The sequence below is a fragment of the Etheostoma cragini genome, chromosome 12 (genome assembly GCF_013103735.1).
Source record: "Etheostoma cragini isolate CJK2018 chromosome 12, CSU_Ecrag_1.0, whole genome shotgun sequence".
In the NCBI taxonomy this organism is placed as follows: Eukaryota; Metazoa; Chordata; class Actinopteri; order Perciformes; family Percidae; genus Etheostoma; species Etheostoma cragini.
This window is the reverse complement of record NC_048418.1, coordinates 21,080,914-21,108,249: the sequence shown is the minus strand read 5'-3', so window position 1 is coordinate 21,108,249 and position 27,336 is coordinate 21,080,914. Positions and strand designations below refer to the sequence as shown.

Sequence of the window (27,336 nt, the reverse complement as noted above, 5' to 3'; positions counted from 1 at the left end):
CCTGTTGCCCAGCTTGTAAAAGAAGAGTCAGGCAGCCGTCTTCTGTGACTTGGTCGTGTGGAAACTTAAAATGAAGTGTCAGCGACATCTTTGTTATCAAACATTGCCATGGTAACATGTAATCTCGTGAAGTGCTGTCCCAATTCCATTTATACCTATCTGAGCCCATGTGGCCTCACACACGCACTCACTTTGGACCTGAGATCAATTAAGTCTATGAGTCTTCAGTCCTTAGTTATTTGGGATTGGGCCAATGTCTATGCTAATTTACGACGTTTAGCAGGTGTGAGGTTCTCCATCTTAATTTAGTATGACATAACATGTACTAATTAGCACTACAAGTACAGCTAAGGTTGATGGAAATGTTTTGCAGGTTATTTGGTCATCAACCAAAGTATTGTACAAATAAAACTTTGGACCTGGTGGTGGTGCTAGATCAAACATTTAGGGCTCATGAAAGTTATTACAAATAATCCTGATGGTGACATGACTGTCTGTACATTTCATGGCATATTCATGAAAATAATTTTAGTCTGGATCAAAGGGGTGGAACCGTCAGAGCAACGTTCCCATCCCTAGACACTAGGGGTGTGAATCTTTACCGGCCTCCCGATTCAATTCCATTATGATTATTCTGTCATTGATTTGAATGGATTCAATATCCCGATGCATCATGATGCTTCACCTCCTGCAACACATGGTTTTAATCAACAAGTTCAAGCAGTCAGATACAGATGTGTTCAAAATAATAGCAATCCAGAAGCAACATCACTAACCTCATAAATCATATTTATTTGTAGAAGTGACATTTCTACATGGCAAATAATTTACTAGTAAGGGTTGTAGAGTCATAGAAAACCAACAAACCAACAGTCATGACATGCATACTGCTCATTCTGTGTAATTTAATCTATAATTGAAAGGGGCATGTTAAAAATAATAGCAGTGTTGGGTTCAATTAGTGAGGTGATAGATTCTGTGAAGAAACAGGTGTCAGTTATGGCCCATATTGAAGGAAGGAAGGAAGCAAATGTTGTGCATGCTGGTTATAATGCATTTCACACTGAAATACTCAGCAAAATGGGTCGCTCCAGACATTGCTCTGAGGAACAGCGGATTTAAAATGTTGATCGGAGGGGGGGAAATGTATAAAGAAGTGAAATTATAGGCTGCTCAGCCAAAATGATTTCAAATGCCTTGAAATGGCATCTAGCGGTCTAACGGTCAACTAGCATTAGAATGGATGGAAGAATAGCCAAAATGGCAAAGGCTCAACCAACGACCAACTCCAGGGATTATCAAAGAAGACTTAAAGTTACCTGAGAGTACTGTTAATATCAGAAGAAGGCTATGTGAAGCAAAGCTGTCAGCTAGAAGCCCCCGCAAAGTCCTGTTGCTGAAAAAGACATGTACTGAATAGGTTGAAATTTGCCGTAGGACACATTGACTGGCCAAAGGAGAAATGGAGCAACATTCTGTGGACTGATGAAAACAAAATTGTTCTTTTGGGCTCTAAGGAGCCGCAGACAGTTTGTCCGATGACCGCCGTACACTGAATTCAAGCCACAGTACACTGTGAGACAGTAAAGCATGGTGGTGCAAAACATTATGTTATGGGGATGTTTCCCATACTGTGGTGTTGGGCCTATTTATCACATACCAGGGATCTTGGATCAGTTTCAATACATCAAATTACTTGAAGAGGTCATGTTGCCTTATGCTGAAGAGGAAATGCCTTTTGAAATGGGTCTTTCAACAAGACAATGAGCAAAGTCTTGGTTCCAGATGAACAAGTTTGATGTTATGGAGTGGCCAGCCCAATCCCCGGACCTCAAACACTTGTGGGGTGACCTCAAAAATACTGTTTCTGAGGCAAAACCCAGTAATGGGTTCACAGGTGCATGGTCGACTCCATGCAACACAGATGTGAAGCAGTTCTCATAAATAACGGTTATGCAACTTAATATTAGTGCAGGGATTCAAAGTAATATAAGTATATGTGAACTCTCCTTTTTTACTGTATCTCTTAAGAAAAGACAATTCCTGAATATAGCGGAGACTGAACACAACAGCTTACAAAAAAAAGAAGCAGCAACCAGAAAATCAACAAGTGCAACAGTAGGCAATCATCGGTTAAGGTCTGTCACTGCATCAATGACAATTGTCCAGGTCTGCATCACAATGCAGCGATGAAAAGATTAATTTCAACATGCCGGCTGCATAGGTCCAAACCACTGTATGTTGGGATATTGTAGGGGTCTGGGGAAATAAATTGATTAATGTATGTATTGTGAGTTTATTGGGATGATTTTTAAAATCTTTTAAAAAGAACATTCTCCCTAGAAACTATTTTTACCAGTGATTCACCCAAATATTTTCTACGGTCACTGACGGCGACATCATATCCGTTTCCTGTAAAACGGACCGAAAGCAGAAAATACATGCTGTGTACTTCTTTACAAAGGAAGTAAAAGTCAGACTTTCAGAAAACAATTAGCTTGCAAACATTTCTCATGATATATTGCCTCTAGCAGTGCATTCTTCAACTTTTTGTTTTCGTTAAAAAAGGAAAAGAAAATCACAGTACTTTTAGAATTGCAGTAAATGAAAATCTCAATACAAATCCAATCAGCACCCATGTAAGGTAATTGGTGAAAGAATCGAATTGGGATAAAAGCTTGTCGTCCCAGCCCTAGTATATTATCATCAGTCCATTCATCTCTCCACAGGTTCTGTGACCTCGTCTTCCAGGGTCCCTTGTCTGTCCAGGAGGACTGGATTAAACATTTACAGAGACACATTATGAACACTAGTGTCCCTCACACTGGGCTAGGCATGGTGGAGGTGGCCTCGTTGCCCACGGACCCAGGGACCCTCAAGACTGACCAAGACCGCTCTCTGACAGTCACACATGCTGCCTCATGAAGCCAATGGGGACCTTTTTAGATTTCACTAGACTGTATGTGTATGTACATTGGATGTTCTTTCACTTTTTTTTGTCAATGAAATACTGGCCAAAAGTACAAAATGAATCAATGATGGAGATATTGTACATTTGGATGAATTATTTTGGATATTGTTACCCTTGTTCTGTTTTTACTTTACTCCATTTTTTGGAAGTACAATTCCAAATGGACGGACTGTTTTCTTGTTTTATGCATTAATGTAGTGTGGAATCCATTTCTAATAATGAAGACAACTTTTACCTCAGATTTATCATGGTTTAAGTCCGTTTTTGTCAAACTTTGACAGCACCTCTCTTCTGTATCAATATTCACATTTTAAAAGATCCATGGAATCATTTTTCTTGAATTGCAACAATTGCTGTTCAAATTCAAGCCCTCAGTCTCTGTTTTCCGGCCACAGTTCATGAGATGAATATTTTAACTGAAAATAATGGCACCTGAAAGCTTACAGTTCCAGGAATCACAAGTGGAAAAGTGAGCTACTGTAGAAGAACAAAAACAAAAATGTCTGCAAACTTGTTATGCATAGAAAGTGTTTTATAGTATTTCAGTAACTACATTGTTTTTAATACAAATACAAAATTAAAACCTGAAGGTGGTTAAGGAAGAAAAAAAAAAAAAACCTAACCGGCACAGCCAGTGCTGGCGATGCCCTTCATACATGTCACCTATATTTAATGTTTAAATATACTGTTTTGAGATAATTTAATTTTAAATGTACTATATCACAGATACAATGCTTAAAACATGTGTTGTTCTAAATAAAATAAAAAACAAGAAACAAGTTGACTTTTTCAATCTTTTTTTTTCACACCAATTATAAAAACATTGAATGCGTACATATATAAAATTACAAACTTTATCTCCTTAAGGTGACCCAATGGTGATTACTTGGAGTGCTGCAGCTAACGTTAATGTGGACGAGCCATTTGGGAACAAAGATACAAGAACATCAATATTGTTTGAACAAACCTTGATTCAAGATGCCTCCATTTCTTCGGACAAATCCTGAACGTCAGACGTGTATTCTATTAGTATCATAACAGTATTTATGTGTGGGTGTGATTGAGGTTTAAGTCCACAGTTCATCTGACACAAACTGCCTGTCAGTGTAAGCCGGTATTTTGGAGACTTTCAATGATTTCCATCAATTAAACGGGCTGCCACCCTGAAAGGAAAGAAAACAGCTAGTTAATCTGACAGCAGCACCTGTAGAGCTCGACGTAATCTGCTTTCAGTCCAATTTAATAGCGATTACTAGTAGCCTTCTATGGTACTATATGCTACTTCTACTAATTATACATAGTGTACTCAGGCTCAAAATGAATGCATTACTTAAGGTAACAATATAAGTTTATTTCAAGGCTTTTGTAGTAGATTTGGAAACACTTGATTTAATGTCCCCTGTATTCAACAGTGGTGGAATGTCACTTCATGTACTCCAGTTCTGTACTTAAGTACAAATGTGAGGTACTTTACTTGAGTCTTTTTCTTTTCATGCCACGTTCTACTTCTACTCCGCTACATCTCAGAGAGAAATATTCTACTTTTTACTCCACTACATTCATCCGACAGTTTTAGTTTCTTTACAAATTAAAATTTGTTGCAGACATAACACATGTAGTTTATAAAATATGTTTTATTATAAATCAAACAACCTGACAATATAACGGCCTACAAGTCCAGCTGAGATGATTAGACAATCAACTACACAACTGTTTTTTATCCTTTACACTTTCTAAAATGTAAGGGTATTTCTGCAATAAGTACTTTTACTTGTAGTACTTTATTTACATTTTCCTGATGATACTTTCATACTTGTACTTAAGTAACATTTTCAATGCAGCGCTTCTTCTTGTAACAAAGTAATTTTACAGTGTGTTAGTACTTTTACTTAAGTAAAAAAGACCTGAATACTTCTTCCACCACTGGTATCCAATTTACTAACTACACAAATCAAAAAGCAATCTCCCCTTTCTTCAAATGTACAATGTTAGTTAGTACAATATTTGTTAGACTGTTGTTCTACTATCTTACTCAGATAGTCTCACTGTGGCGGCGCTTGAAATAGCCTCGGCCCTGAGGCTCTATCTTAACTGCATTTTGTTGCATTGTAGCTGTACATGTGTAATGACAATAAAGTTGAATCTAATAGTTTGTTCATCTTAAGTCACACGAGCACGCCAGATGTTTCCTTCCCTTGCCCACACTAAGCTTTTGGTGCTGAGAATGATCAATGAGCTACATAATGGCTTTTCATAGCCAATAACCCAATACTATCTGATTATTGTAGAATATTTCCCACTATTTTTTATATCACATATTGCAGTATATCTTTTACTTGGGTGATATAAAAAGATAATCCTGCATGCAACAAAAACCTTCTCTACTATTAGAATAGCTCTTTATTTTGAATTAGCAAACAGAGCAAATTGAGTACTTTTTTTTTTTTAAACTTAGTTTCGTTTAGTTATTTGTACTGAATTTCAAATTTCTGACTTTGTTTCTTCAAATTATTAATTTGTGCCAACATAATACTAAATTGTTATCTCAATTTAAGAACAAAATCAAACTGAATTGTATCCAAGCAGTCTTGAGTTACAAGTGCAATGCATACAAAATGGAAAGAAAGTGAGCAAATCTAATAACTCTAGGAAATGAATGTATTGTTATTTATGAAATATTCCATAAGAGAATAAGCTATTAAATTGAAGGAATAAAATAAGTATATTGTGCATTTAAATTTGTGAGGGAATATTCTTTTTTAAAGTTCCTCCCTGGGCTTGGTTCTTTTAAAACACTTTATTCACCGTGGTGCCATCAGGTTATTTTTTGAATACTTTTAAATGGTTCATGTTGGCAAAATACCTTCAGGAAGTGTTCAAACTGAGGCTTCAGCTCCTTCATCATGGTTTCCGCTTTGTAAAGGCAAGAACGTCTCTGCTGCACTTGAAAGTCCTTCAGAAAAACCAATCCAATGTTGAGTTGACAAAATAATGAAAAGAGATTCAAAAGAAACCAAACAAGGAATATTGTCACGCTACTTGACCGCAGTGTTACCTTTGTGTTGGCGAGGTGTTCCTGAGAGGTAATGTGAGTCTGCACTGAGGATGCAGATGTGGATATGAAGACACTGCAAGCCGCACAGTGGAACATTTCAATCTTTGTCATGTGGTCATTTTCCTGCAGAGCTGACAAACAAAGATCAGACTGTATTCAGGCTGGGTTTTACTGGACTAGAAGATACTGCAATATGTGCATGTGTTTTGGTTTTTGACGAGTCAGCGTCATTTACCTTGAAGTGCACTATCCTCTATGTTTCGGCTGCACTGCTGGCTTTTATACAGCATGACTTCCTATAGACATGAATAAAAAACTTATACCACCACCCAGACACCGATAAGATATGATTTTTTTACTTAAATTAAAACATGAATCCCTCACTGGGAAAATTCCCTTATTACAGCAGCTCAAAAGAAATTTCACACACACACATCAGAATAACACAAATACACATTACATAGACATAGGAAAAGTATACAAAAAGTTTGATGAGAAATAGAATTTTTTTTTATTTGTTATAATATTTAGACTACAAACACCCTTATGCAAAACAGATATACTGATGAATAAGGTGCGAATGAATAGAAATGACATATTGCTCAGAAGGAGGTGACATGGAGTCATAAATAAATAAATATGCATAGTGCAGATTATTGTCAAGTGATCTGGCTCATGTTGCAGAATCAGCTAGCAGCTATTTTTAGGTTGGGGGGAAAAGGTAATAGAAGAGTAGGGCACTACTGCACAGATTAAGGCTTCAACCCAGGAATCGTCAATAGGATGTACAGTAATAAATCATAATCTTACCTGTATGAAGGCTATAGCCAGATCATCGTAATTATTCTGCTGCTGGATGTGCTCCAGGGTGTCCCAGTGACTCTTGCTCTCCAAGTGATCCTCCAGCTCCCGACCATTGGCTAACTCAACTTCGCAAAGGTCACAGATGATGGGGTTCCTAGAAGAGAAATATGAAAGCGTTCACTGTTGCAGAATATTAAGGAGTTAACAAAAATAGCTAAAAACCTGATCTTAAAATTGTACAAATTTAGGGTGACGGGAGAGAGTGCAGAACTTTTACATATAAATGAACATCCGCTACATTCTTGCCCTTGCCAAAGGAGTTTACACAATGCTGGTTTAAGTCTGTAACACCTCAGCTCTCTGTATTTCTCAGGATATCAGAGTTGTGGTGTCTGGTATGTGTGACTGGAACGATAGTAGTTTATTTCCTCCACAACAACGTTGTTACATGAGCAGCACACAAAGGGTCGCCAACCAACCCTGCTTACTCACTAACGGCTCTTCACAGCGTAGCTGCTGATTCACAATAAGGACTTGATCCGTCCTTGATCTGTTTGTGTATGCTTCGTGGTGCAGGTGGGCACAGTTTGTTTTTGTTGCCATTTGTAGACCCTGGGCTGTCTACACAGACCGTGTTTTTTTTTTACAGTGTGCCGCGTGCTGTATGTGACAAAAAATGTTGCAGCCTATAACATGCGTGACATCACGTAGAGCACTTTAAATCGTGATTATCTCAGGACTTCAGTAACTTCAGCAAGAGCTGATGCTGCACACCAAGCTAGATGCATGTATAGGACTGACAGAGTCCTAGCTCTGGCTTCTTGGTAAACAAGCAGTGAAGTGTGTCATCTTTCTATATTGGTTAAAGCTCATTTGTGCCACAAGTTAAAGCCAGGGTTGGTAACTATTTTGAATGTACACTATATATATACACACACACACACACACACACACACACACACACACACACACACACACACACACACACACACACACACACACACACACACACACACACACACACACACACACACACACACACACACACACACACACACACACACACACACACACACACACACACACACACACACAGTATATTTAGAGTTTGAAATGGTCATTATTACCCTTGTACCAAATACTTGAAAAATGGCCAATAAGGATCCGTCGTCTGTAGCTGCTGTAATCTTTTAAAAAACGCCACCAATCACTGCTGTGCGGTCCGCTTGGAGAGAACCAATGAAAAGCCTCCATGCCCTGCTGCGCATACTCTACCGCTCCGGTGTACGGGCCTGAGCTCAGTGCGCATCACCACTGGAGTTACTGCAAGTCTACTGCAGAATGGAAAAAAAACTCAGCCACTGCCGCGGTTAAAGGGTTTCAATGAGTGAAACTGTGGTCCTTTCTCCGCTCTGCTCTGAAGCAGCGCCGTGTGTGTGTGTGGCAGCGCCCCGGGGACAGGGGAGGGTTTCCACGGAGCCCCAAGGAGATGCTACTTTTAAATCTTGCTAACTATGTTTAGCTGTTTAACTGTATAGGAGGACAATATGATGCATTTTGGACTCCCTAGTCACTTCACTTGCACTAACATTAATCCTGCCCTTACATATACTATATATTCTTTGCAAATTTTGCAACCCATTCAGCCTTTTTTTCTTATGCAACAGTTACTTTGTGTGTATATACTCATTTTGTATGCATCTTTAACCAAGGCAAAATCCACATAAGTGTACCAATTATAGCAATAAAACCTTTTCTGATTCCGGTGAAAATCTGAAAACGTGTGCTTCCTTTGGCCAGTGAGTGTAATGTGAATACTCTACTCTGCATCTTTAAACAACTGGCCATCAGTATCCTTTGTTCTTACTCGTCCATTATTATTTTCCTGTTTCTTGGCACATCTGTGGAAGGTTGGATATGGTCCAGTCCTGTAGAACATTACATACAGAATTACTATTATTTGGTTCAAAGAGGAAATACAAGTACACATGGCAAACATGAAGTACTGCTTTGCTCATTCAAAAACTAGTATTAGTTTTCCAAAAAATGCTAAAATACAAAAAAAAATTGAATCCATGCAATCATGTTTCTCCTATATTCAATGTAAAATGGTGGGACGTAAAACCAATTTACCCGTATTTTTGTATTCCAATGGATGTTGATGGTCCCGCTGTAACCTGGGTGGGGACAATCTAACAGGAGTGGTCATCTACAGAGGAGAGAACAAGCTCACAGTGTATCACAGTGACATAACTGCAAATAAGTACAACCAAACAGACCATGTATCCTGTTTAAGGCTACAACTCAAGTTTAAATATAACCACAGAACAAACTGCATAAATATTTAAATTCAGAAAAAGATGATTCTCAGTCTTACCTCTCTGCTGTATTCTGGGATTATTATCCCCTCCTCCCCGTTGGTTCTCTGTCCTTCATAAGAAGCAAGAAAGCGTTGGTTGGAGGAGCCGTGTATATGCCTGTCAGGGCTGCAGACCCTGTGGTCTAGGGGTCTGCTTATGGAGTCAAAACCTGGTTGGTCAGGTGATTTAGTGGTGGGGCCATAAGCCTGTCGCTCAGGCAGTCTATGACCTGTACTGAAACCTTGACTCTCTGTGGATCTGGTTTCAGGGCTTAGTTCACACCTGTTGAGAAGTTGGCTTGCTGATTTTGAGTAACTCCTGTCCCAGCGGCCTTTTTTAAGGCAGCCTGCATCTTGATGGGATGAGGAGTGGTTGTGGTCTTGGGCCATCTCGTACTCAGAGTCTGACGAGTGAGGATCGTAAGGATTATAGATTTCAACCCTGAGAGGAAAAAAAACATGGAATGAGAGAAAACTAGCAAGGGGCTGTGTGGTTTCAGCACTCGGTGAAGCACTGCATCTTTCCTGACATTTGCACTTCTACCTGAAGTGGCCAGCTGAAATAGCACATGACAAGGTTAACTTCAGATATCCCATATTTCAAATCTTTGTCACCACAAGACAAAGTTAGAAGGCTCAAATGTGGGACGTCCTAGATGTGACTACAGGAGACGTCCCTCTCTACCGGACACTTTATCAAAATATGCTATAGACATCACTGATTGGCTTACTTTTCTGAACTGCCAGTTCTTGTGTCCGGAGAGTCATCTTCTTCTCCTAATGGTTTGAATGAAGACTTCCATTTATCAGCAGAAGATCTGACTGTATAATACAAAATGTAAATAACAACAAAGACAGTTGATTTTTGACAGACTGGAAATACATTTAGATATCTTACAGCTAACTAAAAATGAAGTATGAAAAGTTGTTTTTGGTTTATTTCTGTTGACTTTTTTTAGTTATTAGGATAAAAATGAACACAATGAACCCCAAAAATGACTTGATGATTATGAATTGGGAAGGGGACCCAGAGACAGCTTTTCCAACAGTTTAAGGCAGAGATTGAAACTTGCGCCACTTATGAAATCCATCAAAGAAAAACCCACAATAACTGTGGACTGTGCCACGTTGTTGTTGCATGCCAATAGTGCAGACTGAGTATCTCGGATTATCTCTGTAACTGTATTAAGCCATAAAATAAAGAGGTACATTTATTGGAACTGTCTGCAAAAAGATTTTCACGCCATGCAGAAATAATAACCCAAATCTGGGAATGCCTAAAACAGTAAACAAAATACAGCAGCCTCATTTGCTAAATGGTTAGTTGTAATGTGAAGTCCGAGTAACACCGCTGGTATATGGTTTTTGGAGGATTTTGGTTTATGGTGGTGTTTCTAGGTGTAGGCCTACTTAAATGTCCACAGAAGTTACCTGAACGTTTCAGGGCTGGTTTTGTCTTAGCAACATTGCCAGATGTCCTGTTGTTTGAGTTGACTGGTGGCTTCACTGGGATGTGTAACATAGCTTCTTTAAAGTCCTGGGGTATTCTGTTTATCACAGGACACAGAGGACAAAATGAGCGCAAAACTACAAAGCAAGTGAAACCAATAATAACGAGTACTTGAAATGTTCTCAGAACATACGACATAGACCTTAACGTTGGCTAGCTTAGCATACTGTGCATTTAGCCTTCAGCTAACTACATAGCTACACACAGACCAGTTTATTGCTTTGAGGTAGCAATTAAAGTAATGAAATCCAGTCAACAAAAACACAGCCAGAAACTCATGCAACAGGCACGCTGCTCGACGTTAAGTTGAAACTTGCTCAAATAAATTCACAACATTGACATTAGTTAACGTTACGTTCAAAGACTGAAGCACCGTGTTACGTTCACGTTACCTTCCACTTTTCTGTTGATTGTATAGTACTTGAGCAGCTGCTTTAGGTTTGGCTGAAGGGTTGAACGGAACACTATCCTGACGGTTCATTATTTGGTTGCTTTGTAGGAGCAGATAGTACAGCTAGATCAGCTACAAACTGCTGGGTACCACTACCAGCCACTTACACCCGCCGACAGATGGCAGCGTTCTACAACACATGATGGACGGCACCTGTACGTTTCATCCATAGAGAACATACTGAATACAGAACCGGTCCACGAGAAAAGCATCAGACACAAAGTCAATATTGCCTTTTTATCTTTAAGGGTCTCTTATTGGATTCATATCAGTAATAATAATGCATAATATGTGATTAATGCAGTTCTTTATACAAACATGTCCTTAATTTGATTTGGAGTCCAAAAAACATTTACATGTTTATTGTTTGCCCAGGTTTCTTTCCTTTAACATTTTAAACATCAACCCAAATTACTCGTAGCTACGGTAATACAATAAATGACATATTCTTCTATATTTTACAGTTTGAAAACCGAGACCCGGATGTATAATAGGCTAAATAGAGACCCACCATGAATCTATTGTTATGCTCAACCGTTTTTTTTCTACATGTCGAGGAAGGTCTGTCAGAGGCTGAAGCGAAACTAAATGTCTGAGACGGTTTAAAACCGTCTTTGCAAATGTCCTCATGCAACAGTCGCCCACAGTGGATATTTCGCAAACATATTTCGGATATTTCCGGTTATTTCCTGTACCCGTGTCACGTGGTTTCGCCCCTGCCACGCCTCCTTTAAGAGTCTAGTAGAAGTTGGATCATGGACTGTAAATATTAACAGTATGTATTGATTCTTATTTCTTATTTCTTTATTTATCTTATATTTATGTTGCAAGACAAAACAACGTTTTAAACCATAAATAAAACACAATCAATCAGAAATGAACAAATATAGATGGCAGAGTTAGTCATTTTACAGTGGGACAAATCCGGAGAAAATTAATTTTGTTCGAGTTTCCCGTCACAGAAACAAACTGTCGCGAGAACACAAACTCCACAGATGTTGTCCTGCCAAATATGACTTTTAGCTGTATAAACATCTGTTAGCAAAGAAAAACATAAACACGTCATGCAAATGACTTTTTATGCATCACTACCCTTACAAACGAGGGGAGACAGGAAGTGTGTACTATTTCGCATTTCATGCGTCAATATCTTCTTTTTATTAAATCCATCCAATACAATAGCTACATCAGAGACTGTTGAATACATCCATGAGTTCATATCATTGGAGTGGCTTGAAATGCGCTATAGAGAATCTTTGATACAGTCTATTGTATATTGCTGACGCAGTACCCCTGTATATAAGTGACATAGACAAAGATGCATGTCTATGACTACCTGTCAATTAAATGCTATTAATAGGGGTGTCAAGTTGATCTTAAAATAGATTTGTTCATGTTCTCTATGTTTTTTTGTAGTTAGTAATTTAAATGTCAGAGAAAAATGAATTGCTGTACTGCCGGCAGGGTCAGATTTACTTGCTGGGCCCCATTAAACCCTATTTCCCTGATTCTTCGTGCATTATGTACAGTATTTTTATACTACCATGCCTACAGCCTACATGTACACGCAAAACACAAAAGTTCTTGAAACTACATTTTTGACACAGGGTCCCTCTAGAAGACCTAGGCTCAACTTTAGGTAACAAAGCTTGAACATTTTTGGTATTTTCCTATACAACAAATACCCAATTAAAATAGCACAAACGTGTTGACAAATAAGTCTTAGGCTATTTCCGGTTACCTGAAGGAGGACTAAAAGGCCCCAGGTTATGTGTGTGTGTTGGTTTGTTAAACTTATTAATTGCAAATGCTTAGAAAATGTGTACTTCTAAGGTACAATATCAATATCAATATCATGATCAGGCTTTAAGGCGATCTTGCATTATTACCTCTAATATATCTGTGTCAAAATTTGCATTCAGTACATCCTTAAATACATTTGTGTATTATGTTTGTGTATTGTACTATATTGCCATGGATAACATAAAAGTAGCATTTATCCCGACACTGACACAACTTTGGAAGTCATTGTACATAATTTTGGTATCATACACACTCAGTCATACTATAGTACAGTGTTTATTGACTTCCCAAAGAAAGAATGCCCCCTTATGTTGAATTCTGTGAAAACTTCTAAATGTAGAATGACCACAGAAAATGATTTGCAGAAGAGAGCACCATTTGCTCAAAGAGGGTTTAATCTAAACAAAGCGAATGAGCAGTGGCATGTGCTGACGCTTTTAAAACCAGGGCAGTTTGTCTCAAGGATCGAGGAACACCATGATATCAATTCTCAGGGAAGTTCCCTTATTCAGAGTATTACTGCAAGGTCATCGATAAGACTGTTGAACAGAAGGCTACATACATGCACAACATGCTCAACCTTGACAAGCTCAACACAGACACAGTAAACCTATTGTTTTCTCCTCCTCACTCGCTCACACAGACAATCCTACTGGTGGTACAATGATCCTCAGTGGTCTTGTATGGAGCCCCTTAAGGGGACATGAGCAAAGATTTTGTAGAGGGGGGGGATTCTCGGGGAGAAAAATGTAGAGTCAAGCTCAATGGACTGTTCTTTTGTAGCGCTTTTCTTGTCTCAATGACTACTCAAAGCACTTTTACATAGTACAGGAACCATTCAAACGCATCCACACACTGGCTGAACTCATCAGATAATCACACACATTTTACACACCAATGGCACAGTATCGGGGTCAACTCTGGGTTCAGTGTCTTGCCAAAGGACACTTTGACTGCAGGGCAGGTGATCTGATTGGCAGGCCACCGCTCTACCACTGAGCCACAGCCGCCCCGATGTAACTAATAAGATGAGTAATTGCATTGTAATAACTGTTTAGACAGAGACTTGTTAGCATGGAGTGGGCAGTTGATAAATAATGAGTAGACATTCATCTAAAATCTTGTTTTATTGTGCCATAAAGTTGTGAACTTTGAACATAGGATCACAAAGGTGCTACAGTAGCTCTAAATAAGACATACTGTGTATGTACTATAGACCTACACAGAAATACATTAAGAAGAATGAAGGCAGACGTGTTTGTCGTCATCACACAATTCTGACATGTTAAATAATTGTCAGTGAGCAGTTTTATTCCACATCTCAAATTTTAAAGCATGATTTAAAAAAAAAAGATAAAGAATTCCCTTTTATCAACTCACGTCCATCTTCTTGGGACAGTTTATTACAAAAGGACATTCAGGGATCTTTAAACTATTAAGTTTGCAATGTGCAAATTAATTGCTATAGGCTAAATTAATTAGTATACAATCTCTACAACAGTCAGGTAAAGGTTCATTTGTGGTGCTTAGTCTCCACCTGAGTTTTTACAACTCTAATGTCATTTTGTTGGGACATTGAGGAAAATAAAGGTTTTACGATTTCAACAGAGGTTCAAAATTATTAAGAAAGAAGAGTTGCATTGTGTCCTCTTCCATAGCATGTAATTGCTCTGTGGCTAGTAACTGTATGTAAAACTGACAAGAAAACATTAAATATTCATTTTTGGCCTTTTGCTTGTGAGCTGTAAAAAAAAAGAAAAAGCAATAGCAGCAGATAAGGCAAAAAGATTGTTCCACATGGTTACAATTATACCTGAGTACCTAAAACAACAATGACAAATCTACATAATGTGTCATTGGAGCAATCAGTTTTGGTCTATAGAGTATGACATAAAGAAGCTCAATTTCTAATGTTTTATTACTCAAAGCTATTAAACTGCTGTACGCAAAACATTGCTGAACTATTATAGATACTCAGCAACAAGGAAAGCAATATATACCCTTTTAATGCAACAGCAACTAAGACAACTCGTTAAAATAATTAAGAGAAACGCATTCATTAGGGTTATTACAATAATAAAGACTCTACTCTTACATCCATTATGCAGGATTGTCATGAACTCATGAACCAGTGGGTTTTTATTGTGCTATAAGCCACTCGTAAAGGAAGTGTTGTTCTCTCGGCTAATGCCCTCCTTAACCTCCACGGGCAATGCGTCAAAGAGATGGTCCTCCACAATCAGGCCGCTTTTGCGCAGCAGTCGACAGTTTCCTAACTGGGCGGGCAGTCTGTCCAGACAGTTCCCTCTCAGCTCCAGCTGAGTGAGCTGGACCAGTTGGCCAACGGACTCGGGCAGCACGGTGAGCGCATTGTTCCCCAGACACAGTACCTTAAGCTTGGTACATCTGAACAGAGGCTTGGGCAGCACCTCCAGCTTGTTGGAGTTGATGGCCAAGTGCTGGAGATTGTGGAGGAGACCCACATCTAAAGGGAGCACTGTGATGGAGTTGTGGCCCAAGTCCAAGTGCCGCAGTTTGGGCAGCGTGAACAAGGCCGGAGGCAGGGACTCTAGTTTATTGTGAGAAAGGTGGAGAGACTCCAGGGACTTGACCTGGCCTATGGAGGATGGGATGGTGATGATTTTGTTGTGCCACAGTTTAAGGCACGTCAGCCTCTTGAGGTGCTGGAAGCTGATGATCTCCTCGATGGTTCGGATGTTGTTAGATTTGAGGTCAAGTTCCTGTAGATTGGTCAAGCTGAAAATAGCGTGGGGAATCCTCTCCAGTTCACACGTGTGCAGTTCCAGATCAATTATATTTGTCATTTTTTTCAGACTATTTAGTACCAGAAGTTTGGTACCGTCATTGTGCACCACTAGCTTGATCAGATGTGGTGACAGCTCTGTGATGTTTGTGGGCATTTTTGTGAGGTTGCTCTTCAAGCATAAAGTCTTTAAATGCCTCAAATCTCGCATGGATTCTAGACCAATCATTTTGTTATTTTCTGAGCTCAAGTTGCCGATTAGGTTGAGCTCCCTCAAACTCCTCAGCAAATACACCCATGCTGGGATCTCGGCAACATCAGTGAACTTGACATGAAGGCAGCGAAGATGGTCACGCAGGAAAGCAAACGCTGTCTGCTCTACTTTGGCCGGACAGTGACAGAGATGCAGCTCCACCAGGCTGGTCATTTGGGAGACCTTTGCCGAGAACCTCACCTCAGGAATCAGCTCCAGTTTTAGCACTTCCAAGTCTGTGAGATCGAACACTGCATTTGGAATACCAGAGAGCATGAAAAGGTGCAGCTCTTGCTGGTCTAGTGTGTTACGGGTCACAAGCTGCCTTAGTTTTTCAAAGGTCCACTCGTGATTAAGGCTGATCTCTCTGAGCTTGTTTTCACTGACCTCGGACAGAAAGACGCCAAAGCGTTTGGAGTAGAGCTGGTCATATTGGTCAACCATGTGTAAAAGGAATGCAAAATCATTTTTGACATCAGGAATGTCACTAAAGCTGCTCTCTTCCCGGACCTTTTCGAACGAGTACTCTTTCAGAGGCCGGCGGAAAACCCAGAATAGAGAGTACAGGCAAGCCATCCCGTAGATCAAAATCAAAGCCATGTAGCTAACAAGCAGCTTGTTTAGCATGAAAGCCATGTTGTGCGTACATAAGAAATGTGTGTATCCTATTAGCTGTTTAATATCAGGCTCACAATTGTGCTTGAAATTTATTTTAGCCAAAAAGGTCGACGTGTAGGATAATATCAAAATAAACTTGACCGTTTTGACAACGGTCTGCGCTACATAAAGCTTGTAGATGAAATCACTGTCCTCCACATGAGCTCGGAATTTTCGGACTTTCTCAAACAGGGCTTTAGCCTGCTCCCCATCTTTTTTGTCCAGGATTGTCATGCTACTTGGGACCTCTGCGATGGGCTTATCTGCAGAGAACTTCACCCCCAGCATGGGTGTGATTGGGCTGACATTTGAGCTTTCATCCTTCCCTTCTAAAGATACCTGCTTTGGTGCTAAGGTGGTGCCGGTCAACCGCTGTTTGTTCTCCTCAGAGTCCTCACAAGCTGTTTCAGACAAAGCCTTTGTAGTCCAGGGAGACTCAAAACATCTACCTAGAATTGAAACAAAATGCTCAATCTTGGAGCTCGTTTTGGGGTATTTGAACCAAAAATTGCTACTGACCATAAGAACAATGGTGTGGATGAGGGCAAGGTAGGGAAAGTACTTGGAATACCAGGGCAAGGCAACATGGTAACATATTTGGTTAATGAAGACATATTGTTGAAAGTCCAGGTTGGTCCTGATCCCTGTGGGTTGAGGTTGATTGACATATTTCTCTGCCACAGCAGTGTGTTGGTGTGTGGCATGGATCTCATGGACAACGTCGTCTGGTAAGTCCTTAGAGACTAAGGGGATGGTGGTTGCCAGAGGGGCTGCGGTGGCTGCTGATAAGACTGCTTCCTGTGTGCTCTGCTGCATTAACGACTTAGGCGAAGCCCCTCCCGTGGCCTCCTCCGGGTCCTCCAGACACGGAAGGCAAGCCACCTGGTCCTTGGTGATCTGCATGGTCATGGCAAATATGGCCAGCATCAGCATGACCAGCCCCAGGTAGTCCATGAAGACGTCCCACCATGGCTTTAGGATCCGGTACGTTGGCTGGATGTCATTCAAAGATGCAATCTCAGATAGCGTGAACATCACTGCAACGAATAGAGAAGAAAATTGATCTACTCTAGTTGTTTTAGCATTAACAATAAAGAAGTAAGTATGAAAAAGACTGAATAACAAATTAGAGATACAATCGATTAATCAATTAGTTGACCAAACGAAAATTAAGCGACACATATTTTGATAATCAATGAATTGTTCGCCTAAGTAATGTTTTTTGAGTAACATCTTGAACATGCTCTTGTTCCAGTTTCACCAATGTGAGGCATTGTTGCTTTTCTCAGTTTTCTATCATTGCAAATTGAAAGTCTTTGGGTTTTGGAATGTGCGTCAAATAAAACATGACATCTGAACACGTCACATTTAAAACTGTGATGGAAACATGATTAATTGGGAAATTAAATCGACAAATGTATCTATAATGAAAATAATCACTAATTGCTACTGTTTGGATTACTAAACCTCCTTTGTAAATTCCTTTTTACATTGACGTAAATTCAAAAATAACATCTGACATGAGTTTCTAGAGCACTAAAATACATCAGGAAGTGAAATCTTTTTGGGTCAAATTCATAGCAGGCTGCCAAAAGTGGGGAGTTAGAGTAACACATTTTACCCCCTAGCTGTAAAAGCTATTGACGTGTAACTGTGAAGCTACAGCTGAGTGTAAATGTGCTACATACAACTCGCACTTTGCAGTCTAGTTTTACTCAATAATGCTTTAAAGGTCCCCTATCATGCTATTTTTTAGGTTCATACTTTTAATTTGGGGTTTCTACTAGAACATGTTTCCATGCTTAATGTTAAAAAAAAAGAACTTGGTGGCACCTGTAAGCCATGACTTTTCTTTTCCAGCAGTAATTCAGGAAATAAATGAACAATCCGTGCATCATGATAATTAGTTTTTTGTTGTTTTTTTGTTGGAACCTGCACTGAAGAGCAATACTTTTGTGACACAATTTACATATTTCATACTGTTTTACACTATGCACTTCACTCCAAAATGGAGGTATTTCTTGCAAGTAAAAAAAAGAGTTGAAGCATTTCCAATAAGAACACCTATATTTGACTCCTTGAACTAAAAGTAAACTAACAAAAACAAATCCAAATCCAACTTATTATGTTTTCATTAAAACAAAGAAAATCACAGAAAAGGAAAATGAATCTACAATAAAACAGAAACTATTAACTTTGTAAAAACTTCAAACTCCATCTTTCTTTTATTAGAATTTTTACCCCATTTCAATTGGAATTATAGTAGGTTTCCCTTGTTTTACACATTACATTTCCAGAAATTCCAATTATACTTAATCTAATCAAATTTGTCATAATATAATATGCAGTAACTGGTCTTTAGTTTCTAGGGTGACACCCTTACATGCTACAGGAAGCGCCAACAGTTGTTGACACCCAGGGCCCTTATCTTCTAAAGCCAGCAGTAACAGATTGAAAAGAAACGGCTATTATGTTGCCTGTGTATAAGCCATGCTTTTTTGATATCTTGACTCTTTCTCTGCTAAAAAGAAATGTATTTCCGAAGTTAAGTATCAGTTCACCACTGAGATCCATAAGCCTCCAAACAAGCCTGTAATATGCATAAGCTTATGTTTCCTGCACAATAATCATGGTTGTCTCAAGCATGAGCGCCCATCATGTCACAAAAGTCAAAGTCAAAGTCAAAGCCTCTTGACTGGCACTGCAAATGTGTAGTTGTGGTGCGGTGCAGTTTGTTTCTGTTTCAGAAGGCCTTCACTAGAGCCTGACCAAAAAATCTGTGGGCTGATGTTGTATATCAGCTGATATACATTTAACACGTAGAGCACATATAGCATATATAGTATGTAAGAAACGGCAGTACAAAAATACCATACGTTCATCAGAGATCATTCAGAAACCTTGTCTCCATCACATAGTTTGTAACAGATTAATCAGATTTTTTAATTCTCAAATATCGGCATAAGCCTCAAAAATAGAAAATATGTTAGGGATGCCATGGTGTGGACATTTCCCCACCCGTTAATAGAATTTATAATAAAATGGTTAACAATTACACCATCCATTTTACATAAAATTATACTAGTTAATGACGCACAAGTGTGTAACTTTTGTTTCAACATTGGGGGGGATGGGTGGGTGGGGGGGGGGGGGGGGGGGGGGGGGGGGGGGGGGGGGGGGTCGGTTGAGATCTAAACTTTTGAGCAAAATTGAAATTTTGAGCATCAAGCACTTCCTTTCTTTTTGTATCTCGGTGATTTTTTATGCAACAATTTGTGTCTTTTATGCATCAATTTTCTGGTTCAAATGTCTTCTTTGTGTAAAGGAAATGATATACTGTAAGGTTCTTGGGGGTGGAGGGTTGTAACGTCCCCATCCCCCTTGTAAATTACACCTGTGGCACAATACCTGCAGACTATGTGACTTCTGCTACTCTGTGCTGCTGCCGCGGAACAGAGCAGACACTTTTAGGTTTGAAATAAGCGCTCGTTGTCCGCCTTTGAGAACAAGCTTAGTATTTCAGTGGGCACTGATACATGAAAATTAACTAAATGGGTTAAATTTCTACAAAACAAAATACGGTGGGGGCGGTGGGCAAGTTTGGTAATTGGTGTATGGCCAACCACTAGTCCACACCAATTAACACCAGTCAACACCAGAACAACTGGAAACACCAGCCACAGCAACAAGTCTAGTATCTGTCAGGCTATAGTCTTCACACACAGACCAACATGTCCCACTTTAGCGTAATACTGTAGGGTTATGTCAAGTTAACTTTTTGTTTTGAGGAACTTGAAAGTCAACTACACTTGGTTGTTACTGTATAGCTGGTGTTATATTGGTGTTTTTCATAGTGCTATAATAATAAATAATGGACTTTCAGGGAGACATTTTGACATGCCATGGGTGTAAATAATTAAATGATAGACGGCTGAATGATTTTTGACATACCCCACCATCTATCTGGAGAATGCATCAGTAAAAGAGATGTTTGTGTATTGCAAGAGCAGTCGTGTTTCCATTCAAATGTCATATTGAAATGTTTGTAAAAGAAATGCAAATTAAGTGTGTGTTTCCATTAACCGCTTTGGAGCAATGACCTAGGCCACAGCTGGTTTCGCCAGATGTTAGCGCTAGGCTGAATCCTGCCAGTGGACAGAGAAGATCAAGCAGAGGTCACAAGCCTCCTCGGCCAATCCGACCATGGGTTAATAATAACAACTGGATAGAGGCTGAGCCTCGTTCATCATCAAAAAAGTTCTGCATCTTTTTTGGCCCGAAAAAAAACACCTAAAAAAACTAGTTTTTGCAAAATTCAATAAGTTCTTAAATGTTAACATTTCCCATTGCCCATAAAAATACTAGAATAAAAACACAGTTAGTGACAGAGTAGATATAATATGGGCTCCACAGTGGTTTATCATGATCGACCCTCCTCTAGGGTATGGGAAGGTCATGGGACCCAAAGCAAAGGGCGGGGACCCTTTTAGCTTAAAGATAATTCAGTGTAAATTAAGTTCTAGCCAGGTCTGAGGGTTAGACATGGCTGCAGACCGCAAGAAAATAGGAAATAGGTCGCAGACTGGCCATGTGGAAAACAGGCTGGGTGATTCTTTTTTTGTTTAGTTAGACTATTCCACCACAAGGGGAAATAAGACATGCATCTAGCTGGATGATACACTGACTTTTCCCCCCACGTGAGGAGTTCTTGCGCAGTAAGTTATCCTGGTGTACTGGGTCAGGTGACTTGTTGAAACGTGGGCCAGAGAATCAGCATGTGTCCCGGTAAACGTTCACACCAGGTAGCCTAAACATTTTTCTTATCCGGAAACCACAATTTACTCGGCCACGCGTGGTTAAAGAATTAGTGATTAGTCATAGATTATAAGTAAAATCAATATTATATTGATTTAAAGTATGCTATCTTTAGAACATTGTGAAGGAAAAATATACTTACTGCCAGTGTGGCGTTATCTCAATCCAATTATTTCTTCCTCCGCCTGCATGCCACTTTTCACTCCGATCTTCAGGTGCGCCTCTGACCTAAGATCAGCCCCGTTCAAAACTGTGGGAATGACGCCGCTGTGTGATCCACAGCTCTGGGAACATTTGTTCGTGACATCTACATCCCTCACACCTGCGCGCCGGGAAGCAGAGCCGGCTGCCTGCCTGCCTGTCCGTACGGTAGACAATATGCAGCAGACCTCCAGGGCAATGTTTTACTTAGAAAAGACCGATCCAATATGGAGCCGTACCTTATTTTACAGTCTAGCCGTTCACAGACCGCTGTTGATAGTGTTATGGGCGCTTCTCATTGGAGGATGACATTACGGCTTCCTGAGGACACCGCCTGCAAGTTTATCTGGTGCTGCATTCACTGCGTATGGGAGAAGAAAATGACAGCCAAGGCGATACAGTCCACGGGTGGGCTGGACGTACCAGCAAAACTGAATTGTGGAAGTGTTCGATTAAAACGTTGTTTTTTTTTATAAATACTTACATTCCCAGCAAAAAGTAGCCCACTGTTGTAAATAGATCTGATAACGTAACTGCTTTCCACAAAGTTTTGCATATAGGAACATATATGTGGCCAAATCACAGAGTAGACCTACTGCTTTCACTAATGAGGCTACATTTACTTGAATCATAATGACTGGATTATAATAAATTCAGTAAGTATTCAGCAAGTGGAACGAATTATATGTAATACAGATCAAAACCCTTAATTGAAAATTAGTTTTATGTACCTACCAACTGAGAACTGAACTCTTTTGTCTACTGTCTTCCCTGCATGTTTTGAACGAAGCACCAGCTTCTTCCTCTTTTGTTTCGAATAGCCTCCAGACACCACAAATCCATTGTGGTGTCGAAATAACTTCGCTGATTTATTCAGACGTCTCACATGTGGCTTCTGTGCACATGACACACATTTGACATGATGCCCGGTGTTGTTACAGTTCATTTCAACTGTTTTTACATGTGCACCTATGTATTTGTCTGTGTAAGAGTTATTGGTGAACTCAACAGTCAATAGGACCCTGGGTGCTGAAGTCGTGCATCATTTCCAGCTCTTTCTGGATTTAGTTGATGATGCACTAGGTTGAGAAAGTGTCTCCTCAGTTGCCATACAGGTTTCAACCGGTCCTGGGCTGCTGGCTGCTGGCACTCTCTTCTCACTTACGCTACCCGTGTACTTTGAGAGGCAGGGGAAAAAAAGAAAGAAAGGAAAGCAGCCACTGGGGGCATTTAGTGCAATAGTCTGCCATGTTACAAGTTCAGACGCAGAGGTGGTGCATGACCATACATAAACACATGTGGATGATTACACTCATTTAGTCTGTGTTCTTTACAGGCTCTATTAAATACAGGAAAAAAGAGTGCCAAAGGTTTGTTCACAGCTAAGTAACTGCAGTTGTGTGAAAGATGAGTTTATAGTGGCTCCCTTTAAGAATCTCAAACAAAGAAAGAGTGGACAAAGTGAATGAGAGAAATAGTGGTTTAGTGGCTGTAAACTCACTTAACTTTCTCACTGGGGGCCAAGTGAATTATTTTTAGATGTTTCTCAGGGATTTCCACCGCAGCTTGCCAAGACATTGCTTGTAATAAAGTGTTTATATGATTTAAATTCGGTATCAATTTGGGCAATGGTCTTTGCCTGAGTTATTCTGCTAGTGCACTGATTCAGATGTCTAACCTAGATGAGACTGATTGTGGCAATACATATGGTTGGTGTGGTAAGTGGAAGGTAAAGGGTATAAAGATGTAATAGTTTGGTTTATTGTCATGCTGGGTAGCAGCGGGAACACTGGTGGGATAGTGTGGGGTTTCCGGTCTGTGGAGCTGATGGGGCCAACAGCTGGGGACCCCAGATACCCCTGGCAACCAGCTCAGTGCGATGAGAATTGGCTCAATGAGATATAAATATTTCAGCATGTACCTCCTCTTTCTAAAGAAGACACAGGGTAGTATTACACTCACAAACATTGGCTGGTGGTTTAACTGCACACAAGATATACACAACCGAGGTCTGAGTTGTAAAAATGCACAGTCATCTAATTTAAGACCAAAGCCCCAAACCGTCAACAAACCCAAACGAACAGGTTTCTATGGTAATTTATTTCCTCTTAGCACAATACACACTGGCTTTTCCCACTCATACACTGTGGAATAGGGAATTCAGAATTAAGTTAAGGTTCAGAGTTAGGGATTTATGTAGTCAACACAGGTTTCTCAGGAAAGAGTGTGTGTGCCTCTGTGTGTCAAATTACACACACTACTCCCTATGTGTGCACTCGAGCTGTGTGCTTGTGTGTGGAACCTTTGTTATTACTTGACATACACTAAGATTATTAAAGAATGACGATTTTGTGTGAAACGATGTTGCAGTTGGTAGATTATTAAACAGCTGCTGAGTCATTGAGGTAGTTACTGTGTGTGTATTTGTATGTGTGGTTGAGACAAAGACAAAGAAAGATCCTGAGAATGCATGCCACGTTTTCTACTGCTCTGATACCCCTGCTCTCGTCTCAGCTTGTTCTCATGCTGTTTGATGTACCTGTGATAGCTCACATGTGTGGACCTGTAGCCAGCCTAGAGCTAGCAAGGTGAGTTTACACAGGCATGATCAGTCCAGCAGAGGTTTTAGGAAACATGCATTGAAGATATGTGGAAAAAGACATAAATGCTTATCAGCAACACTGTTCAGGCAAGACTTAGTTGCAACAGTATTCTGCGCATGTGACGAGCTCATTTCCTCAACATTGTTTCCTAATCTTTGGGCGGATTATGAGACAATGGGCCCTGGGGGCACAAAGACATGCAAAATGCCCACCCACCTGCAGTACATAGGAGCAAGACAGACTTTGTGATGCTTTTGCCTATTTTCATTGTCTGTGTTGCGTCTTGTTGTAGTCGTTCTCTCTGTGGTTTTGTGTCTCTCTTCTCTTTTTTTTGGAAAGATTTTTTTGGCCTTTATTTCATAGAACAGCAGAATACATGAAAGGGTAGAGAGAGGGGGGCTGCAACAAAGGGCCTAGAGTCTGGCCCAAACCTGGGCTACTGCAGTAAGGACTGAGCCTTGGTACTGTACGCATGCTCAACCAGGTAAGCTACCAGTCCAGTGTGCCCCAGTTTTGTGTCTTTTAGTGACCATTTTGTCTCTTTGTGGGTGTTTTGCCACGTCTTGTAGTTATTTATTGTGTGGTCACAGCTGCTTTGCGTCTCTTTGTAGTCATTTTATGTTTCTTTGTGACCATTTTGAATATCTTTGTGGTTGGTACGTGTCTCTTTAAATTACATTTGGCCAGTGAAGGCCATGGGGGGCCCTGACATTTTGGCCCCTGAGCCTGTGCTGGTATACCTGTTAAGTAATCCATCCTTGTCTTAATCAGCAGCCGTAGATGTTGCATTAGACTGCCCAGATAATGCACATCAACTAAAAATATGACTATACTCCATAGAGTGTCTCATTACTATTGAAACAAATACGACATCAAAGGTAAGAATTCCAATATGTTTGACAACTGAGAGAGAGAGCACCACCTAATGACCTTTCAATGAAAACTAATTACTGTTATCATCATCCTGGAACAATGAGATTTACCTGTGAGCCAGGTAAAACTGACACACTCTTTTTTCATCTAGCGCCACCTGCTGTTGTCGTGGTGCGCACTGGCACTCACTTTACTCATACTGTTTAGGGTAATGATAATGCATTACAATCATGGCCATAGTTACACTCAGTTTCCAAAGATGTTTTGGAAGAAAAAGTAGATTATAGAAATAAATGTATATTGCTACACATACTATAAGTATTGGGCACATTAGGTTTATGTGAGTTTTTTTAATAGATATATAATTTGTAGACAGATGTGGACTTGTCATTGGGTGACAATGCCTGACCCAATCAAGTGACTCTTGGTGGCACTGTGTGGTTTCTTTCACAAGCCTGGGAAACATGATGCAGAGGGGCAGTCACCGATTGGTACAGGGTCAGAGACACAGGCTGGCAACTGTCTTACAGCAATATCACCGGCCTTTTTTTAACAGTAGGCTTCTTAGGATAAATAATACTAATATAATAATAATATTCTATACTTTATTAATCCCACAAGGGGAAATTACAATTTAAACTCTGTTGTTATTACACACAGGTCTGAATTACACACAAATGCTCTCCATGGAAAGGAAATCATCATTTGCCATTTATACTTCATAAAAACTGAAAGCATGTATCTAGCTTTAATGGTACGCCAATTATTGGTAGGGTTCCACGTAATTACACTGACATTATGTCTCATATTCTGGTGAAATACAAGGTTATTGTGCTTAGTAAGTTCTGTTATTATATAGCCTACCTTTGTTAACATTACCTTTGATTGGTGATTTACGCTTTGTAGGACATGTCTGTATAATGGCCCAATTATATCCCTTTTCTTTTAATTTATTTAATTGGTAACCAATAATTGGTAGTGAGAGAGAGTTTCAGTCAGTAGCCTATAGCTAGCTAGCAGGTCAGCTTTACATAAAAAAGTGAAATATCTACAGACAAACATACACTTCAGAACATATTTATACGTATTTTAATGCGTCAAAACGTTTTTTTTCTTTTCAAACAATAACAGATAACGTTTTACCTGACAACCGGCGGTTGACTAATACCTGAAACAACCTTCTCCATCTCGTAAGGTTACTAAACGTTGTTCACCTTTCCAGTAAATAGGACGGATCCGAGCTCAGATGGCCTCGGCTACAACCTGGTGACGGGAAATGTTCTGGTCTGCTCACTTACCCAACTACTTATGCTAGCAAGATTCAAAGTCAATACCATTGCGTACAGTTGATAAACCGTGAATATATAGTATGCTTAACAACAATAAAAACTAACTATCCGGCCATGTCATTGTTCCCAAATTAGTGTCATGACAGTAATACGCCTATGTTGTCGGCGGCAGTCTAAATAGACAGTTAAAGAAGAATTAACATTGAAGGTTGAACAGCGAATCACGGATGTAGGTTGATCGTTAAAGTTACGTGTTAAATAAAGTACTGGAAGTTCAGAGGAGCAGTGCAACTTACTTGCATCTTGTTTGTCAGCGCCATCCTGTGGTGTTCAGATGACGACGCCCCGAAGGACTGTCTCAAATCGCGCACTTCTGTAGCTACGTATGCTGTATTTGAGTACATGGTGCGCTATAGTGCGCTCAAATCAAAGTGTGGTCAATGGAGTGCACTACCAGTACCCGGATGGTGCAGCTAGAATTGTTTCTTTATCACATTCAAGAAAATACATGATCTCAGAGAAAAAATTATCCCACTGATAGCAAAAAGCATTTTATGAGAGAAAAAAAATATTTGAGAGAACAAGTTTTCAAACCAATAGCAAAAAAAATCTCTCTCAAAAAACTTTTTTTTAACTATATATATTTTTTTTGCAATCAGTGTGAAAAAAGTTCTCTCAAAAAAAAGTGTCTGCTCTCAAAAGTCTTTGCTCTCGATTCAGATTTTTGCTCTCATCTCAGGTCTCTGAGATATTTAAAATGTATTTATTTAAAATTGGGCTGGCTGCTAGACATCTATCAATGACAGTGACAATGGTGTAATGATTCAGATGGACTCCCAAGACAAGACGGTGTTCACACAACTGACCAATAGGAACGTGGCCCAACTGGCCAATAGGAACGTGGCCCGGCCCATGACACCATTTTCAC

The 27,336-nt window shown here is 39.8% G+C and overlaps 3 protein-coding genes and 1 long non-coding RNA gene across 5 annotated transcripts in view; 1 reads left to right on the top strand and 3 right to left on the bottom strand.

Annotated features, from left to right (window-relative positions):
- znf644a (zinc finger protein 644a) overlaps positions 1 to 3,570 on the top strand; it is a 15,272-nt gene extending 11,702 nt beyond the window's left edge. For both annotated transcript variants that reach the window (XM_034887149.1, XM_034887148.1), the window contains exon 6: positions 2,730 to 3,570. In XM_034887149.1, the coding sequence (XP_034743040.1) occupies positions 2,730 to 2,925 (196 nt within the window). In that variant the 3' untranslated portion in view covers positions 2,926 to 3,570. The remainder of the gene's footprint in view (positions 1 to 2,729) is intronic.
- Positions 3,308 to 27,336, bottom strand: LOC117953831. The gene is made up of 3 exons (XR_004658695.1): positions 27,326 to 27,336; positions 26,792 to 26,796; positions 3,308 to 3,994 (listed from the first exon to the last, which is right to left on the bottom strand). It is a non-coding gene; the product is annotated as an uncharacterized LOC117953831 (long non-coding RNA).
- LOC117953813 lies at positions 3,776 to 11,327 on the bottom strand. The gene is made up of 11 exons (XM_034887162.1): positions 11,092 to 11,327; positions 10,621 to 10,736; positions 9,921 to 10,011; positions 9,208 to 9,631; positions 8,964 to 9,039; positions 8,698 to 8,758; positions 6,837 to 6,984; positions 6,262 to 6,322; positions 6,027 to 6,157; positions 5,835 to 5,924; positions 3,776 to 4,134 (listed from the first exon to the last, which is right to left on the bottom strand). Exons 1-11 carry the CDS (start codon positions 11,178 to 11,180, stop codon positions 4,114 to 4,116), a joined length of 1,308 nt encoding a protein of 435 aa, XP_034743053.1. The 5' UTR covers positions 11,181 to 11,327; the 3' UTR covers positions 3,776 to 4,113.
- On the bottom strand, positions 14,062 to 21,985 carry lrrc8da (leucine rich repeat containing 8 VRAC subunit Da). The gene is made up of 2 exons (XM_034887153.1): positions 21,585 to 21,985; positions 14,062 to 17,664 (listed from the first exon to the last, which is right to left on the bottom strand). Coding segments are annotated over exons 1-2 (2,565 nt in total). The 5' UTR covers positions 21,586 to 21,985; the 3' UTR covers positions 14,062 to 15,100.

Bases quoted from the DNA above. Each gene is read 5' to 3' on its own strand.
- LOC117953813 (XM_034887162.1), bottom strand. From the start codon at position 11,180: ATGAACCGTCAGGATAGTGTTCCGTTCAACCCTTCAGCCAAACCTAAA. The intron at 8,759-8,963 runs GTAAATTGGTTT...AATGTTCTACAG, and splicing joins ATTGGAATACAAAAATACGG to GACTGGACCATATCCAACCT. The intron at 6,158-6,261 runs GTAAATGACGCT...TTTGTTTGTCAG, and splicing joins AGAGGATAGTGCACTTCAAG to CTCTGCAGGAAAATGACCAC.